Here is a 20,815-nt window from a genome sequence, read left to right on the forward strand (position 1 = left end):
AATTTATTATATAATAAGATAATTTATTAATTAATTTATTATATCATAAAATTTATTTTACATTAAGCTAATAAAATTGCTATATAATTTTTAAATAAAAATCAAAATAAAAAAATAAGTGTGAAGTACTAAAATTAGTAGCTCAAAGAAGAGAAGAGGAAAAATAAATAATAATAATAATAATAAATAAAACAATTGTTACGATGAAACTAAACCATAAATCGTCCTGCACCACTAAGTTAATTGTTTAGATTTTAAAGTAGCGGTTGATATATCATTTCATAATAATTGCACTTTTATTCGAAGATGATAAAGATTCTAATTAAATTTGATTTAGTGTTTTTATATTGTATAATATTATAAATTTTTAAAATTTGATATAAATTTGAATTAAATTTTTATATGATTTGATTCAAATTAAATTTTATTAGTTTAATTCGATTTAATTTATCAATTTTTAAAATTAAATTTTTTTAATTTTTTATATATTATTTTAATATAAAATTTTTATAAATGTTAATATATTTTGATATAAAATTATTATTTTTATTTTATAAAAATATAAAAATATAAAAATTAATACAAATATATAGTTTGAATTGATTCAGTTTGATTTTTTTTCAAATTTTCATTTTTTATCCTAAATTTAATATATCTGAATTTAATTTATATATTTAATATCTAAATTTAATCTATATCAAATAAAAAGTTTTATTTTACATTAAGCTAATAAAGTTGCTATATAATTTTTAAATAAAAATAAAAAATAGGTGTGAAGTACTGATACTAGTAGCTTAAAGAAGAGAAGAGGAAAAATAATAATAATAATAATAATAATAAATAAAGCAATTGTTCCGCAAAAATAAGCCGTAAATCATCATGCACCACTAAATTAATTGTTTAGATTTTAAAATAACGGTTGACATATCTTTTCATAACAATTGCACTGATAATGGTTTCAATTGAATTGAATTTAATATTTTAATATTACATGATATAATAAATTTTTAAAATTTGATATAAATTTGAATCGAATTTTTATATGATTTGATTTGAATTAAATTTTATTAATTTATTTTGATTTAATTTAATAATTTTTGAAATTTAATTTTTTATATATTATTTTAATATAAAATTTTATTATATTTTAATAAAAATATTATTTTTATTTTATAAAAATTTAAATATATAAAAATTAATAAAAATATATACTTTAATTTGATTCGATTTGATTTTTTTTAATTTTTTTATTTTTATCCTAAATTTAATATATTCAAATTTAATTTATATATTTAATATCTAAATTTAATTTACATCAAATAAAAAATTTATTTTACGTTAAGCTAATAAAATTGCTATATAAAATTTTTAAAGAAAAATAAAATAAAATAATAAAAAATAGGTGTGAAGTACTAAAATTAGTAGCTCAAAAAGAGGAAAAAATTATGATAATATTAATATTAATAATAAATAAATAAATAAATAAAGTAATTGTTGCGATGAAATCAAGCCGCAAAGCGTCCTGCACCATTGCATTAATTGTTTAATTTTAAAGTAGCAGTTGACATATTTTTTTATAATAATTGTACTTCTATTCAAGGATGATAATGATTTCAATTGAATTTGAATTAGTGTTTTTATATTGTATAATATTATAAAGTTTTAAAATTTGATATAAATTTGAATCATTTATGTGATTTGATTCAAATTAAATTTTATTAATTTAATTTGATTTAGTTTATTAATTTTGAAATTTAATTTTTTTATTTTTATATATTACTTTAATATAAAATTTTAATATATTTTAATATAAAATTGTTATTTTTATTTTATAAAAATATAAATATATAAAAATTAATAAAAATATATAATTTGATTTGATTCAGTTTAATTTTTTGTAATTTTTTATTTTTATCCTAAATTCAATATACTTGAATTTAATTTATATATTTAATATCTAAATTTAATCTACATCAAATAAAAAAATTTATTTTATGTTAGGCTAATAAAATTGCTATATAATTTTTAAATAAACATCAAAATAAAAAAATAAGTATGAAGTATTAAAATTAGTAGTTCAAAGAAAAGAAGATGAATAATAATAATAATAAATAAATAAATAAAGCATTTTGTTGCAGTGAAAACAAGCCGTAAATCATCCTACACCACTAGGTTAATTATTTAAATTTTAAAGTAGCAGTTGACGTGTATTTTCATAATAATTGCACTTCTATTCAAAGATGATAACGATTTCAATTGAGTTTGATTTAATGTTTTTATATTGTATAATATTATAAATTTTTAAAATTTGATATAAATTTAAATCAAATTTTTATGTGATTTTATTTGAATTAAATTTTATTAATTTAATTCATTTTAATTTATCAATTTTTGAAATTTAATATTGTTAAATTTATATGTATTATTTTAATATAACATTTTACTATATTTTAATATAAAATTATTATTTCTAATTTATAAAAATTAAAATATAGAAAAATTAATTAAAATATATAGTTTAATTTGATTAGATTCAATTTTTTTAATTTTTTAATTTTTTATCTTAAATTCAATATATCTGAATTTAATTTATATATTTAATATTTAAATTTAATCTACATCAAATAAAAAAAATTTATTTTACGTTAAGCAAAATAAAAAAAAGGGGGTACGAAGTACTGAAATTCGTCGGTCAAATGAGAGTAGAGGAATAATAATAATAATAATAATAATAATAATAATAATAATAATAATAATAAAAAATAGATAAAGCAATTGTTGCAGTGAAAATAAGCCACAAATCGTCCTGTACCACTCCATTAATTGTTTAGATTTTAAAATAGTGGTTAACAAATCTTTTTGTAATAATTACACTTTTATTCGAAAATGATAATAATTCCAATTGAATTTGATTTAATATTTTTATATTATATAATATTATAAATTTTTAAAATTTGATATGAATTTAAATTGAATTTTTATGTGATTTAATTCTAATTGAATTTTATTAATTTAATTTGATTTGTTTTATCAAATTTTAAATTTTAAATTTTTTAATTTTTTATATAAAATTTTAATATATTTTTTATATAAAATTATTATTTTTGTTTTATAAAAATTTAAATATATAAAAATTAATAAAATATATAGTTTGATTTGATTTAGTTTTATTTTTTTAATTTTTTTTATTTATATCCTAAATCAAATATATCCGAATTTAAATTATATATCTAATATTTAAATTTAATTTAAATCAAATAAAAAATTAAAATAGAATGAAATATTATAATTTAAAATTATTTTTTAATTTTTTAATTTTTTTTTTCTTATATCACCTCCGTGTCAAATGCACGTTTCAATCCAAAAGCATCTTAAGAGCGATAGGGCGGTAGCTGATACATTAGGACCACTATGGTAAGATTAATACTGTGCAATAAAGAACAGATTAGAAGATGACAGGAATTTCCTTAAGACCATAATTTTTTTGTGGGTCCCGAGTAATAGTGTCACAGGCCTGTAATTTTTCTCTTGCAGAAGGAGTGACACATGATTCTGTCTCTTATACTTGGCAGTTAGTTCCATTTTCTAAACTTAATATATTTAAAGGATTTTAGTGGTTTCGGAAAAGGAGGTTTAGAGCACAAATTTAAGGCCATTTAAAAGTTACGTTAAAGGGCACATGACAAGCACACATTTTCAAATGCTAAAAGAAATGATAAATTCTTTAATTGAGTTGGTGTAATTTCACTCTTAATACATTTTATATATATTAAAAATATATAAAATAGATATTTAAAATAATGAATGAATTAATATGATAAATAAAAGAACTCATCATGTGATTTGTAAAGTGTTGGATTTAATGTTATTTGATGAAATGAATAAATTAAACATTTATGATTAAGTATTGAATTTTTAATTTTAAAATTTTTAAGTGTTAAATTTATGAGACTGAAAATTAAATATTTTGTAATTTTCTAATATTTTATAAAATAATATGATTTTGTAATTATTTTTACTTAGTAAAAGTTAGATGGAAAAGGATAAATAGTTTTTAAAAAAAAGATTAATGTAATTAAATAATTTTTTTCTTAACTAAAATTGACTTAATAAATTAAGTAGCTAAAAATTACTTAGCATTTTCAATATTTTTCATTGAAAATCTTCAATTAAGTGGATTTTAAAAATGATTTATCAAATCATTGACAAATAAAACCATTAAAAATTTTAATTTTCAATGATTTTAAATTTTAGATGGTTTTATCAAACACCCGTAATGATCAAGATTTAATACTTGATAGCCTCAACAATAAATAAAAAAAAAAAGTTTTGTTAATGAAATTTAAAAACTCTGATGAATAAAATAATAATAAAAAATAAATAAAAGCAAGATAAAAACAAATAGAAGAAATATTCATGTGAGACAAATTTGATGTGGTTCCTAACTATTGGTTCGTGCTTGGCCCTTCTAAACAAACGTGAGAAGGCAAAAAACAAAAACAAACAATTATTAAACTTGGCAATCATCCTACTCTTTCCAGAAATTGTTACATGGGACCTTTAAGAACTTGTTCTCCAAAAAGCTATCTATTTTAGAGTTTTCTCAAAATTAGTTCTAGTTTTTGTTAGACAAAAGCTCCCATAAACTGCCTTTTCTTTTCTTTTCTCCCAACTGTTTCTTCTTTTGCAAGTAAAAACACCTTTCAAAGTGGCAAAAGTTGCCAACTGCCTGTGTACTGTTGGCCGTGTATTGTTGATAGAGAACTGAATTTTTAGTTTCAGATATTAAAATTTAAATTCGGACAATCTTAAATAAAAAAAAAAAAGGTAAAAGTTCATCTCAGTATGGACTTGGATCACTCCTGAATCCTAAAACTTGAAAAACTGCCGGTTAACAAACTTGGGACCAAAATATATATATTTTGTTGATGCAAGAAATCCTAGCCGATAACCAAACAAAGAACATAACATTTTGGAAAATTCTTCAACAATTTTGTTATGTTTTTGGCTTCTCTTTGCAGTTGGACTCTCTAAGACTTTTTGCAGACAAGACAAAACCTCGTTGTTTTGTAACCATGATTGGTTACAACTTACAACTTACAAGTTTGCTGAATAAGTTAAACTTTTCTTGCTTTTACTCTTCTGATTCATTTTTTTGTGTTGTTCTTGTTTGCTTGAAAAATAAATAATATAATAAAGTAGAAATTTGAGATGTCTCTGGATTACTTATTTCATGGAAGCAACAGCTGTAATGAACCCCTTTATAGCCTCTTTTGTTTGGTTTCCATGCAATAACAAATTCATGAAAGGTCATTGACAATGATTTCTTGAAAAGAATTGACATAGATGGACTGACTGACAGCAATTTTAAATGAATTCATGCTGCAGCTGCTGCTGTTGCATTTTTCATGTTTGTGGAAAGGAAAAAAATTCTTAAAAATGAAATGAATTGTCTCTTCATTCTCTGAATTTGGAGATGTGATTGACATGCTATGAATGAACTGAACAAACCTTATTCAAATTCTATAAGGGGTTAGTAAGCATAGCTAAGAAATGGACAAGCTCTCTGCCTTGTAGGCCGGAAGAATGGTGACTCAAATACCAGGAGACGTGATTATGCTCTCTCACTAATCCTCTTTCTGTTGTCTTCAAGTGTAACAGGGTGGTTGAAACTTCAAGAAATTTCCTAGAGACGAATACGATAAATGAAGTAATGTTTAACAAGATAACAGTGTTGTGCACAAGTGCACCAGATGTTACAATGGTTCCAATGAAAAGAACAGCAATGGTTGTTAGTGAATGCTGATTACTATTGTATCACCAATGTGGAATCATTAGTCCCCTGGCCAAAAACTGCTATAGAATTCTTAAGCATACTCCATCAAAGAGTCATCAAAAAAGACTGCAAAGGGTAAGCGTGGAAGAAGTAACAGCCATGAAATCTGGAATTGATTAAGACCTGCTGGCAACTATGTGCTAGTATAGGAATCCTGTTCCTCCTGACACTAGCTCTGTTGCCTATCCTATCTGGAAATTGAAACAAAATACGGACATGAATCATAGTTTTGTGTTATTAGCTTTAAGTAAAAATGACATCAGTCAAAGGACAAATTGTTTTGATTTATTTTCTCTTGAAATGTACAAATTTTCAAATCACACTGATTATTATCCTTTGCAACTGCATAAATACAGTAATCCAAATTTTGAAAGAAAGAAATAGTGCTAACCGTGGGGGGAATTAAGGTAAACAAGAAAAATGTACGTTGTCTGACTCGTAGGTTTCCCTACTGTTAATCAGACAATTTTCTTAATTTGTTGAATCTCTATTCTGCCAATAACCAGAAGTCAAATTGACTGGATAGAGATCAGCAGCAGATGTAGAAGAAGTCCATGGCCCATCCGCTAACATACTCCTTGTCTGGCTGTAATCTGCATTATTTTCTTCAAGTTTCTGGTATAACTTTTTCATAGCCTCAACATTCAACTCATTTGCAGAAATACTTGAATCAGTAAAGAACTCCTGAACAGCAGCCCTGCCTTCAAGCATGCTCACCACAGAAGACATGGAAGGCCTAGCTGCAGCAGTACGATTTGTGCATAGGAAAGCTACATTGATCATTGCCATCACCTCGTCTACGTTGCAATCAGAGCCTATTCTTGGATCAACTAAATCCAATATGTTCCCTTTCTCCTTCACAACATGAGCCTAGAAACACAAGATTCAATTTCCACACTAAGATTCATTTTATAGTCAAAACTGACAAATGCATAATCTCCATTTGCTATAATAGGAATGAAACATCAATATTTCCAGTGAACTGCAATCCCAAAACAGTAAAACTCCCTCATTTAATGATTATGCAGCAGGCAATATTCAATAACTCAATCCTTCTGTTCTACAAGCATGATAGTAGTCAGATTGGTCATTTAACAGGCCTCTCTCATTTATTTTTGGTAAGACAGCATATCAACATGGATAAACAATAGAGGAAAGAATAAGAGCTCAGTTACCCAATCAAGGAGATAGAAAGGTTCTTCCTTTGACCTGGTTTTAGTGTTGCACTTGCCACTAACAATTTCAAGGGCCACAATCCCAAAACTATATACATCTGCTTTGTCAGTTAAATGACCGTGCATTGCATATTCAGGAGCCATATAGCCACTGCAAAGTTAAGAAGATCAATTAAATACAGCTTGTTTTTTTTGTTGTTTGTGTTAGGCATTTGTATATATAAAAAAGAACAGTATTGCAGTCATTAACACACTTATCTTGGTGGATTGCATTGGAAACCACTTAACCTAGAAATTTATGTACTGTCAAATATTTGTTAACAGTGAAAATGAATATACATACAAGCAAATTTCTGTGTATTTGTGCATTATATATGTATTCTGGGAAATTTTCTAACATTCATTCATTGGCATTTGAGAAAAACAAAAAGGCATATAAATGAAGAAAAGGAACACACTGACAATCAATATGAACTGAGACTTACTAAGTTCCAGCAATTCGGGTGCTAATGTGGGTATTGTCCTCTTCATCCAGCTTGGCCAAGCCAAAGTCAGATATTTTAGGGTTTAGATTCTTATCAAGCAACACATTGGTTGCCTTAATGTCTCTATGAACAATCTTCAACCTTGATTCTTCATGGAGATAAGCTAAACCTCTCGCTATACCAATGCAGATCTTCCGTCTTGTTGGCCAGTCCAGTTTCAACCGAAATTCTTCTGGGCCTTTAATAACCAAATAAAGAGAAGCTCAGATATACTAACCATACATCTATTCGTACATTATTTATAACAAGCATCCACAGGTCTTAATTTGGGTGTGTGTACATGTGTGCGCTTGCTCATGAATCTAGTTAATAACAAAGGGTGTCAAAGTATGTTGTGGACGAGATCTACCAAACAATGCACGAGCAAGGCTGTTGTTTTCCAAGTACTCGTATATGAGCATCAATTGATTTCCATCAATGCAACATCCATACAACTTTACTAGATGAGGATGTTGTAGAGCTGAAATCATGCCAATCTCAGTCACAAACTCACGATTTCCTTGCTTTGATCTAGCTGATAGCTGCTTAACAGCAATTACTGTACCATCTGCCAGAATGCCCTGCATTTGAAAAACATTACCAGGTTCAATCAACGACAAAGTACCTGGAGTAAGTGCAGCAGTAAGAATGGTCACAATGCAAAGAATCAGAAGATTGATTGCGTTGCACGTGATACCTTGTAAACGGGACCAAAACCACCTTCTCCAATCTTATTAGTAGCATCAAAATTGTTTGTAGCAGCTTGTATTTGCCTTAAGGTAAAGGAACTGGTCTGCAATTCTATACCTTTTAGATCTGTTCAAGAAGCTAGGCTAAATAAGAAACATATTTATGATATAGCTTCTAAAATCTCTGGATTCCTATGGACATAGACTATGTTCCCTATTTCTTCCCAAAATTGTTAGATGGGGAAAGGGTAGATTCATGTCCTAGTAATATATTATTACACTATCATTTCATGTCAACAAGCTCACACAGCTCGGAAGTAACAGAGATATTGATTTCTCTCCAAATACCTTGTTCCAACGTACTCTTCCGTCTTAAACAGCCATTCCACCAAAGGATGCCCACAATCAGGACAGTAGCAAATACTGCTCCAGCCACAATACCAACCACCACGCCTGCAGCGATACCACCCCCATTTTCTGATGGAGGTCTATAACCTGGTTGAAGAAAATTTTGTAGAATTTAGTTGCAAGATGAGATGGCACTGTTGGTTGAAAGCATAATTCAACTTAATTGGAAATAATGGAGAAATATATAGGTGTGACTGAGAAAATAAAAAATGAAAAGAAAGTAACAGGGTCCAGCCTAACTTGTCCATGAAGAATTAAGGAAACTCTATATAGAAAAGCTATGGAAACAACCATTCCAGCCTGAACTCCTGTAAATTTGTCACAAGGACACAACTCTCCTCTAGGGTGGTCTCAATTTGAAATTTCTCCATCAAACTCATTATCAGATGACAAAAAGTAAAATCCAATAGCATCTGAATTAAATTCATCAAATACTGAGACACTTTCTTGAATACTAGAATTAATTCATTATCCCAAACAAAATCTCGAATAAAAAGATGAAACAAAAATAAACACATTATATAACCTTATGATAATAAAAGGACTTAGGTGAAAATGATGTACAAGACAAAAGAAGTAAAAGTTTCAACAAGTAGAATTCCTAGAATCTTAAGGAGCGCAAGTAGCATGATCTAAAATGAAATTTCCTACCTTTATTTAATATATGACAAAGCCATTAAAATAGCATGGTTTTGAACAAGATAAGGGAGCTTGCAACAATTAGAGACAATAAGAATCTTCCAGTTGGCAACCTACCAGGATCAATAACAGATATTGCTGAGATAAGAGGACCGTAAACTCCTCTCACGGGAATAGATTTTGTCCCTTTTCCAGCCCAACGCAAACGGATCTCCAGAGTACCATCAGTCACATTTGCAGTAAAATTTTTCACAATTGGTTTGCCAGCCCCACCTGCTTCATCCTTAATATTGAAATCCTTCAGCTCCTGCTTTCCCTGCAATTACCCACTCCATTTGTCCAAACTTTCTATGCAGTCGCATGTTGTAAAGGATACTAGAAATTTCAAGTTGATTGGCCATAATAAGGATTGAAATCCAATCCCTGATTCTGTGCCACAAATCATAACAAACCACAGTGCAATACTGCAGTATTGGCAGAATTGTGGCCCTAGTCCTGCTTGTGATCTGGTGGTCACCTCCCCTGACCAGGGATTGGATTTGAATCCATGTAAGGCTGAAGCTCCTTTACTAGCTCAAATCAAGCAGAATGTGAAAGTTTTGAAGTTTCTCTAATGTCAGAACTTTGTAAGGAGAATAATAGTGCAATACCTGAATGTAAATATCAAATATCCGCCTCCCTAAACTGCTATAATTTTGACCATCTGTGAACTGTATCTCTGCAAAATGGAGGTTTACTGTGTATGTTGCATTGTCCAGACAGAATGCATAGTAAGTCAAAGAGCTAGGTGAAAGTCGTGCATTTCTGTACAGTTCACCAGCACTCGTAGAAAGCTGTGTATTTTCCAAAACATAGATGTCATCGGGCCGATTGTCATCCAAAAAAATACCGGTGTTGCTAAATGCCCAATAACTTGTACTTCGGAAAAATGTTGAAGGCCCAGCTCTATCATAATCATCTTCGTAGGTTTTACCATTAACAGTTGCACTTCTCCCTCCACTGTTTATATAAAGATAGTGCAAAGCTGAGGTTTAAAAAACAACAGTTCAATAAGTATTGGAGGAAAATACAAACAGAATGAATGAGTCACATAGAAAACAAGAAAAAGGTTACTAAGCCTTTCTCATACTATTCATCCTCCTTTTTTCTTTACTTTTTTTATAGGCAGAGGGATGGGGAGAGGGGAAGAGGACACTGGAATTCAGGAAATTTAAAGTAATTTAAATTCTCTCTTTTTTTGTCTCCCAGAAAATGGAAAGCAACTTAATCATTTTTTCATTCATCTTTCCAATCTACAAAGTGCTTATCTGTAAAATCTCCTCCAGATGATTGCGACACAAGGTTAAAAAGACTAAGGAGACAGCTAAGCACAGGTTAAACAGATAGTGGTTCTCAACTGCCAATTGTCAATCTCAAATGAGTCAAGTACTTGGTATAGCAACATAGGCTAGAGCATTTGCAGAAAGATCAGTATTTTTTACAGAAAAGGAGAGAATATTCTGAAGTATGCAGTATGTATTTTTTAATGAAGTTACATAAGAAAAAAGACCCCGAACTTCTTTAAGTTCCTCAGGAAACATGCCAGGTATATCACAAATTTTTTATGAAAATTATAATACTCTATGACACTAGCATCATAGCATTTAGATGGTAACCAGAGTGAATTGAAGACCTTTTATTACTTATAAATGTTAGACCCTTTGTTCCCTGAATATCAAACAAAAAGTTGAAAGATAAATACAGCAAAGAATTATAGAGAAAATGTGAGCCATTATGAGAATCTACCAATGTTAAGAAGTATATGAATTTCTACTTACGTTCCGTGGGACAGTTAACGCTTCGCAAACATGAAACAATTCCACTGGTAAAACAATCATAAATCCCACAAAAAAGTTAGGCATTATAACAGCAAAACGGCAGTCTGTCAAAGATATGAAAGTTTAATGATTGTTGTCTTGACACTTACGAGTTATAGATCCTTGAAGTGCTTGCAAACAAGTTCCTACAGACAATAAGAACATTATATAACTATAGCTATTATATGAAAGATCCAAACACAAACAAAAACCCAAAAAACAAACTTAGATGAGAACGTTCGTACAGGTCACTTTGTTGGCAGCTTGAAACACCTGTGCTTGTGAAGTTGTTATATGAGAGATCCCTGCAAATAGAATAGTTCAGAATATTAGTTTAATTAATCGGTAATGAATTTCACTTCGATTCTATCATAAAATACAATAAATTGATATCTAATTCCTTTTGTGCAATAAAGTTTTTTGAGGCCACATGCTATAGCTAAAGCTGGACTAAAATTTATGCCGTAGCACTTAACTTTACAAGTTGCACCTTGTAAATTGAAGCATCAAACTTCATTTTGGTTATTTGAAAAAGTGTTATGAATGATCAAATTTCTTGAGCATATAATTAATGTAATTGAACATTAGGAAGAGAATCTCACATTTTTTCTTTTGAGTCCCTTATCCATTGAGGGACTGCTCCCGTAAAGTTGTTTTCAGTTAAAAACCTGATAAAAGAAATCATGAAGTTTCTGCAATTAGATATTTCTGCACTAAACTTATCAGGAAGGTTTATCAGTTGTAATGACAAATCTGAGGATAATGAAAGAAGTGCATTTATCCATCCCCTGACATAGGAACAAGAGTGCTTTAGAAGATCTATTGCATGATTCACACAATTAATTAGATGATTATATTCATAGAATCAGCTTAAACTTTGTTTTCCACCACTAAAAATGGGTGTTTGCACTTTGCTGTAGAAAATTCATGGTTCACCCACTGCCGCTAGGGTGGAAGTGGAACTCCTGCAGGGCTGGGGTTTTAACCTCAGCAGCTCCTGCAAAATCTTTCCCGTTGAATCCACTGTACAAAAAAAAAACATAAAAGAAAAAGAAAGTTAAATCATATCCTTACATTTGATCCAAATTAAGTTCGGAAAGACTTGGAATTTCCCCACTGAGTCTGTTGAAGCTGAGATCTCTGCAAGAAAATTTATATAAGGGTATTAAAACCCTATGCTGTCTCTGAAAAATTTCTCAATTATTTTCTTAGAACAAAGCATTAAAATTCACAACTAAATTATGTCCTAATACAAGTTAGAACTTAAAACTACAAGAACATTTTATGTAATCAAAAAATAACATTACCCAAAAAGAACATCATACTTCATCAAAACAAGAGAGATAGGCTGAAACAAAATTGAAAGAGAGCTTTTCCTCCATTAAAGAAAGAAACTAGGAACTAGAGATTAATTCAGTTGATTCATATACTCAATTATAAAAAATGACATCAGGTCCAGAGTTCAAATTCTGTAACTCCTACTCTTATCCTCATCTGTAACTCCAACTCTTATCCTCGTAATACGGCTTCCTTTATAAAAATAAATAAATAAAAAGGAAGAGACCACGTCTTTTACTCACAAGATCTTCACTGTTGTCAATGCCCCAAGAGAATCAGGTAGCTCTCCAACGAGATTGCAACTCCTCAACATCCTGTAATATGATCACAAATATTCCATTAATTTAGTTAGTGAAAATAAATCTCAGAACTTCCATCAATCTCTGCCTTATTGCAGAGTTTTACTTACAGTCTCTCCAATTTAGGCAAATCACTAAGTTGTGGAAAACGTGCTTCACCTCCATTCAAGTCACTAATTATTCTGTAAAGTATAAACCAATATCCAACAAACAACAAAAATGATCGAACAACAAATATGACAATATCCCATGTTATATGTACTGAAATCTTCGATATCTAAGATCCTTTGCTTACATGTATTTTAAATTTTCTAAAGAACCAATGGTTGGAATTGGCCCACTCAAACCACTTGCCTCCATATATCTGTCATTGCCAAAGTTGGATTCATTTAAAAGATTGATACAACACAATATTTCTAATGAGAAAAAGTAATTAAAGTTCTCACATTGTTTCGAGTTTTGTCCAATTCCGGAATATGAACTCGGGAATATTTCCTGCGAAGTTGTTGTCACTAATTCGACTGTCGAGAAAACAAAATTATCATAACCAGTGTAGTAACCAATTTGAGCATATAAAAATATATAATATCAATTCTGAATGACATGTAGAGAAGAACATTAGAAGCTTACAACTCCTTCAATGTAGTCAGCTTAGCAAATGTTTCAGGCAATTCTCCAGTAAAATTGTTGGAATTAAGAAACCTGCAAAGCCAGCAACATTAACAATACCAAGAGGAAAGCAGATATTAAATCAAACATAAGAAAAACAATAATCTCCTGTAAATCATGCGGGGATAAGGAAATGATTCAAACCAATATATAGTGATATTCTAGTAGATAAATGAAAGATTTAAACAAATTCAATCACTTTATATAATAAGTAAAATCCTACACAATGAAATGAAGTTCTGATAGAATTTGAAGAGGAAGGGAATCTCACAGTCTCTCAATCTTGGATAGATTCCCAAGGGCTGGTGGCAAATTTCCTGAAAAGTTATTGTGCTCAAGGACTCTACACAATTTTCAAAAAATAATATTAATGCGTTAGACATTTAAAACAAATATTCTTCTGAACATTTGTCAAAATGAGATGATAAATATATGAGAGAACTTGCTATAAAGCAACTCACAAGCTAGTAAGATTGCTTAGGTTCGCCAGCTCTTCTGGGATTGAACCTGTTAAACGATTTCCAAGAAGGGTTCTGCAACAATGCGTTTATGTATCCAAAAATCAGGGAATTAAAGAATTAATCCTGCTACCAAAATACTGTGTCTCTGTGTGTGTGTGTGTGTGTGTGTGTGTGTGTGTGTATATATATATAACTATGAAACATCAAAAAAAAAAAAAAACAAAAAATGAACATTCAATTTGAAATAAAAAGTGTATTGTCTATTGCTATAATAGTTGTCTAGCTATGTTTGAATTCATATGGAAGGTGATAGAGATGCTATGCATGCATCCATGCATACATACATACATACACATGAAAAAAACATACATGTTGACGAGTTGCATAGAACCCCATTCAGGTGGAATGGTGCCATTAAGATAGTTGCGCGTGAGGTCTCTGTAAGAAGAGTTCAAAACAACAAATTAAATATTGTCAGTCATAAAAAGAAATAAAGATATATAGTTAATGAATTGAGGTAAATTAAGATGATAAGCGCATTAAGCTGTAGGTCTTGAAAAGAAGTATGGGAAGGTACTTGCATTTCTTGGAGGAAAGGGAGGCTGACCAATTCTGGTGGGAGAGTGCCTGATAGATTTTGTCCCTTGAGCAATCTGTTTCAACATAAACCAAGGTTTGGGTTATGCTGCTTAAAATTGTATATTACTATTAACATATCAATACCAATTTCTAAAAAGTTGAATTCTTTACAATTGAAAATTAGATGTATGTTTAATACATTGACAATACACTATCAATTAATCAAGAGTGACTCATCATTAATGAACAAAGATTGAACTTTAAAGGTCTTTCAAAAGAAATATTTTAAATTTTAATTACCTAATTAAATAAAAAAATCTATTAATTAGTTTTTTAATTGATTAGGGTTTTTTTTTTTTTTTTTTTTTTAACTCAAGCCTCTTAATTTATTTCATCAACAGACTCAGAAATTTTAGTGATGATGAAGGCTCCGCGTACCGATGGCCTCTCCTTGGCGGTCTTTTTCTTCTTCCATGATAATCTTACCAATTACCATATAACAAGAAACTATTTTAAAAATCTTTTAAGATTATCAGTATAGACCTATATAATACTCCGTTGGGTGCTGTAAATCAAAGGCTATAATCCAAGAGCTTTCACTGCTCCATTAATGGCAGTTGAAAGCCGAACAGCGGTGGCTAGTTGTGGTTGAGACGGGTCATGGTGGTAAGGATTTCCCATTTTCTTTTGGATTAAGGAGTTTAAATCAACCCTAGATTTTCCCTTTTCTTATTGCGGTATTACTAGTCGTAATTATTTGCGATTTTAAATGTTATCTTTTTTTCATTCAACAAAATTTGAAAGAGTTAAAAGAGTATATTTGGATAGACGATTAAATTGAAAATAATGATGAAGATGAAATTGGTTATTATAATAATAAAATTAAAATTGATTAAAATATGTATTTAGATATGAATGTAGCAGTGATGATGAATTGAATTATGATGAGAAATGAAATTATAATTAAAGATATTATATTAAAATTTATATATAATAAAAATTTTAAATTATAAAAAAAATAATATTTTTAATTCTTAAAATAATAATTTTTGTTATTTTATTATTCAATTATATAATAAAATTCATTTTTACATTAAATTAAAAAAATTTATTTCATAATTTCTTAAATTAAAGAAAAATAAAAGTATTAAAATATGATAACAATTGGGAATAAAAATGAGAAAAAACACCCCAGTTGGCCACCGGAAGGTTCCCTCTCCAATTGTCAACTAAAAGTGCTAGCAATGAAATTATTCAACCATGCCACACTGAAAAAATGCCTAATGAAGTATCAGTGTGATTGATGCCAAAAAGTGGCTTCAACTGTGCCGCACTAACCCCTCAATGGCTTCCAAATGGGCCTTGATATCCAAATTCATTTAGTTGATTTGAGTCAAATTCAATATAAAAGTTTTACATGTGATTAAGTTTTATGTAAAAAATAGAATAAATTATTTTTAACCTAAATAATTAAAATATAAAGATATTTATTTTTAAGAACTTCTAAAATTTTAAATTTGTTTATTGATAAGATGATCACATCTAGTAAATTGATGGTGTATAAAATATATATACTATTAATATATCAAATATAAATTTTTAATATTTTATGTTAATAATCTTTAATTTGTATTTTGATTAAGGGACTTTTCTTTTCATTTTTCTTTACGAATTCAAATAACAAGTACCTATTCTCTTCTTCATCCTCCTTTTTTTCTTCCTCCATTTTCCTTTGGTTTCCTTTTAGAAACATTAGCTTACTTAAGGTTGTATAGTTTGAATGTTATATGTGCTTGCATTTTATTAATTATAACTATCAAAATTATTTTTTTCCTTCTCAACAAAAACTTTAAACAAGTAATCTTATTTAGGATGTTTATAATTCAATTTTAACAAAATTAACTGATTGAACCGATTTAATTTGATTAATCAATTAATTAACAAAAATAATTTTGAAAGAATTTTAGTTTTTGATTAATTCGATGTAAAAATTAAATTAATTAAAATTTTAACCAAAATATAATATAATTTAAATATAAAATAAAAAAATATATGAAATTAATCATTTTATTTCAGAAATTGTTAAAGTTTTTAATATAATCTTTTGATTATTGAATATTTTATTAGGTAATTTTATTTAATTTATTTAAAATGTGAAAAATTAAGAGTTTAAAATATAATTTAATTTAAATGTATTTATTATTTGATTAACTAAAAAAATTAAACGAATCGATTGAATTAAAGTTATAGATTAATTTTTAAAATTAATAAATTTGATTAAATTAATAAAAATAAAATAATTTAATTTAATTTTAGATAATTCAATTTAAAATTAACTGAATTATCCGGATAAACATTTTAATTCTATTACTTTCTCAACATATGATTTTGAGGTTTCTTAGGAGACACTTCAACAATTATAATTTAAAAAGTTTTAAATTAAAAAAAAAACGTGATTTATAAGATGATAATTAAGAATTACTTCTCTATGACAAAATCATATAAAAAAATATGTTATTTTGAGATAAATAAAAAACAGACTAAGTAAACCTATCCACAAATCAAATCAAGCTCTGCCAACCTTTCTAATTTTTTGTCAAAGAGGTGGTCCATTGGATTTAACAAGCCCAAATATTTTTAAATTATTAAAATAATAATATTTTCATATTTTAAAATATATTTTAAAATTAAATATAAATATTTTTATTACTTAAATAATATCTCAAACTAAGTCATCTATTAATCTGATTCTCGAACTGGTTTAGATTAAAAAAATTTTTAACTCTACTAACATTTTTAATTAAAATAATTAAAAATTAATATAACAAAAAATACCCTTGTCAATCTTTTATTTCTGTTTATAAATTTTTTAAAAAAATTATCTATCAGATAATATATAGAAGATTAACCAGCAAATTTCTGTTTACAAAAAATTTTTTTTCTGTAAATATATTATCGTTTTAATTTTTTTATGATACATATCAATATTTAACTCAATTAATTAATGTTTAATTTCTTAAGCAAAGAGTATCTTTCAAATCCTCTTTTTTTCAACTCTAATCATTTGATTGAGAACCAATGCCAAAGGCTTCCCGGCACAATCAGTTCGCGTTGTACGACTAGCTAGGGCCACCAATAGCCTCGATTCTGAAATATTTTCCTTGAGACCATAAATATTCGTAATATAATAACTAATTTCTTTTAATGCAATTTCAAAGGAAAAAAAAAAGATGCTTTTTTTAAAACAATTATTTATTTGTTGTTTTTGTTTCTTATGAATTAAAAGTTTAAATCTTCTTTTTATACATACAACTTACGAAGTTATTGATTGTTTGACCCATTACCTTAGAGTAATTAATTTTTTGGATTCAAATTAAATTGAAATTTTATTAATTAAACAATAACTTACAATTATTATATATCTATTAGCATCTATATACTGCATACCTTATAAAACAAATTAAGGATTAACCTTTTTTTCAATTACTTTATCAATAATAACTTATAATAATACATGAAGACATTTAAAGATCCTTTTGACACGTGGTGGAAGGAATTCCCACAGCGTCACAACTGTCTTTTATGACTGGGTTCCTTCCTCCTACCATGCTGATAAGTTTGTTCGACAATTAATAAACTTGGACGAAAAAAATTCATTTGAAGAGAGAGATGCTTACATGCGGACGACATGGCAGGTGTTGTTATTGTCGAAGGAGCAATCACAGGTAACATTATTATCATAATTAGATTTGGGTTCTTCTTCCCAACTCCGGTGTCGACTGCATGGATCAATATCAAAGTTCCAGTTTGTCTTCCCCAATGTCTTACCTATGCTTTTCAAAGCTTCCACTATACATACAAATATATAACAAAAAAAAGGGTGAAAATTACAAGAAAATAAAAAAGAAAAAAAGAATTAAGCCAAGTTCTTTATCTCTAGATTACTTTGATTAATTACCTTCATCACTTGCAAGTGTAGCTCCTAATGAAAAAGTTGTAAGGCAACAAGCAATGAACATTGAAGCAAAAACAAGTTGAGGAAAGAACATCTTGGAATGTCGTTGAAGAGGAACTGAAGATCTCCTTTGCTCCTTTTGAATGAAGAAAAAATGGCATGAAAGATTGGGTTTTAATAAACATGAATATGAAAGTCGAAGTTTCTATGAAATGAAATAAAGGCAAGAAGAAGAAAATTATTTTGGCCGCCTTATACAGAAAAAGAGAAAGGGTGAAGGTGTGCACACTTGTTGGTTTGAGATAAGAGACAAGTCAATTGCATATTATACTGTGATTGGTTGTTTGTATGACTTACCAAACAAAAATGTTGTCGTATAGTTAGAAGTTGTATAAATATCACGCATGAAAATTTAATGAAAAAAGGTCCCATATATATAATAATGGAATTTGAAATCCAGTTTCCTTTATTTAATGGTTTGTACGTACTTGTCCTCAAGAATATTATCTTCTTAGATATATATATATATATATATATATATATATCAAGTGATGAGAAAATGTAAAAAATCACATTCAACGTAATTGCAACTATTGTTAGTCCGGGGCAATTAAAAATGAAAATTACACCCAATCATTTCAGTCAAATATGGTTGCTAGATATATGCATTTATTCTCTTTTTAAAGTCGAGGTCAAAATTTCTTTTTTTTTTTTTCTCTATTTATGATTAGAAAATAATATATTTAAAGCATATAAAAAATAATTGGATATCATGATATGTATACATTGTTAGTGAAATGTAAAAACCTATAAAAATGAATTTACATTTGTAAGCTTGTATATATGCTAGATTTATTCAAGAGTTGAAATATTTATCAAAATCTAAATGTCCATTCAAGTTTTAAATGGATTTAGACAAAAAATTAAAATTCATTAAATGGGTTTAAGTACAATTTTTAAACTTATTTAAATTTAAGATTGAGTTTTAAAAAAATTTAGAGTTCAAGCTCAACCCGATCCAAATTCAAATATATATAAATTATTTATTTATATATATGTAAATTATATATAAATTAATTTATATATATAAAATAAAAATTATATATATATTTATTAAACTTAGTAAAAATAAAATTGATATAAAAATAACAATTAAGTTTAATAAAATATATAATTTTTATTTTTTATATTTATGTGAATTAAATATAATCCCATTGAATTTAATTTGATCATACTTTTTAAATTTTTTGTTATATGAATTAAGTTTAATAGGTTGGTTTGAAATTTATTTTTTTAATTTGGGTCTGGTTTAGAAAACTTTTAAGATCCAAAATTTTGTGTCGAATTGAGTTTTGATAAATATATAAATTATTAATATCAAATATAAACCAACTCGACCCGACTCATAAACACCGATATATGACATTTCATGATAATATTTAATTAAATGACTATTATAAATTAATAATTTTATGATTTATAATGATTCTTTTAAATATTACTATCAACTGATTAAGAAAAAAAAAAGACTTCTTTTACTAGTTATTAAAATTTTAAAGCAAACCAAGGTTCTCAATGTGAAAAATACCTATTAGTAAGTTTTTTTTTTTTTTTTTTTGGTCAAAGATGAAACATTGTTAGATTAACTAGGCTACAAAAAAGTCTTAAAAAACAAAAAATGATTAAAATTACTATTTTGAAAAGTATTTCATTCAATATATTAAAACTCATTGTGTATATATATATCTAACAAGTGTTGCATTTAATATGAAAATACTTGTGTGAACAATACCTTAATTTAAAGAAATTAACAAATTAATTATACATTAAAAAAATACTAATTACGAAAGTAAAAAGTAAAACCAAAATCTGTCTTATTTAAGAAATTAAAAAATAATTGATTAATATTTCTAGATTACACCATGATCTATATATAATAACAAACGAATAATGTTATTTGATTCAAAATTTTTATCTCTTTTATTTATATTTTTTAATGTAGCAAAATTTCATTGGATAATCTATTAAGGTAGCAAAATTTTATTGAATAATCTAAAATTGAGATCTGTCCCTTTTTTGGCCGTTAACTTTGATTATGAATACAATGTTGAATTTGAAATCAATAACTTTTATCGCATAAAAGTCAAATAATATAAACAAAATGTAAGATCAAAACCAGCAGATTGAGTTTGACTGACAGCTTAAAGATGGTGGGGAAGGGTGGGAAGTAAGTAAAAGTCAAGAGCAGTTATATATTCAGAAACGACAACTTGACAAGTGAATGTGATAGACAGTTATTTTTTCCATTAATTATATGTATATTGAAATGATCGATTTATATAACTTTTATATTTTTTTTAAAATTTGAATCAAAATTAAATTTATAA

General features: G+C 27.4%; 1 protein-coding gene across 2 annotated transcripts; it reads right to left on the bottom strand.

Moving 5' to 3' along the window:
* Nucleotides 1-6,102: 6,102 nt before the first annotated feature.
* On the bottom strand, nt 6,103-18,653 carry LOC111275963 (putative leucine-rich repeat receptor-like serine/threonine-protein kinase At3g14840). Of its 2 annotated transcripts, none has more exons than XM_089754158.1 (24): nt 18,432-18,653; nt 18,151-18,322; nt 14,476-14,547; nt 14,264-14,332; nt 13,895-13,966; nt 13,705-13,776; nt 13,395-13,466; nt 13,211-13,285; nt 13,060-13,128; nt 12,875-12,946; nt 12,708-12,779; nt 12,202-12,267; nt 11,730-11,795; nt 11,373-11,432; nt 11,238-11,273; nt 11,089-11,132; nt 9,922-10,295; nt 9,389-9,587; nt 8,573-8,719; nt 8,233-8,351; nt 7,906-8,116; nt 7,497-7,734; nt 7,012-7,162; nt 6,103-6,706 (listed from the first exon to the last, which is right to left on the bottom strand). In XM_089754158.1, the coding sequence occupies exons 1-24, from the start codon at nt 18,520-18,522 to the stop codon at nt 6,308-6,310; spliced, it is 3,018 nt and encodes a 1,005-aa protein (XP_089610284.1). In that variant the 5' UTR covers nt 18,523-18,653; the 3' UTR covers nt 6,103-6,307. The 2 variants fall into 2 exon arrangements, with proteins under 2 accessions (XP_089610284.1, XP_089610285.1); XM_089754159.1 differs by having other exon boundaries at nt 14,247-14,332.
* Between the last annotated feature and the right edge of the window lie 2,162 nt (nt 18,654-20,815).

This window comes from Durio zibethinus, chromosome 25, assembly GCF_047325235.1.
Source record: "Durio zibethinus cultivar Kanyao isolate XHJ-2024 chromosome 25, ASM4732523v1, whole genome shotgun sequence".
NCBI classification, from domain to species: domain Eukaryota; kingdom Viridiplantae; phylum Streptophyta; class Magnoliopsida; order Malvales; family Malvaceae; genus Durio; species Durio zibethinus.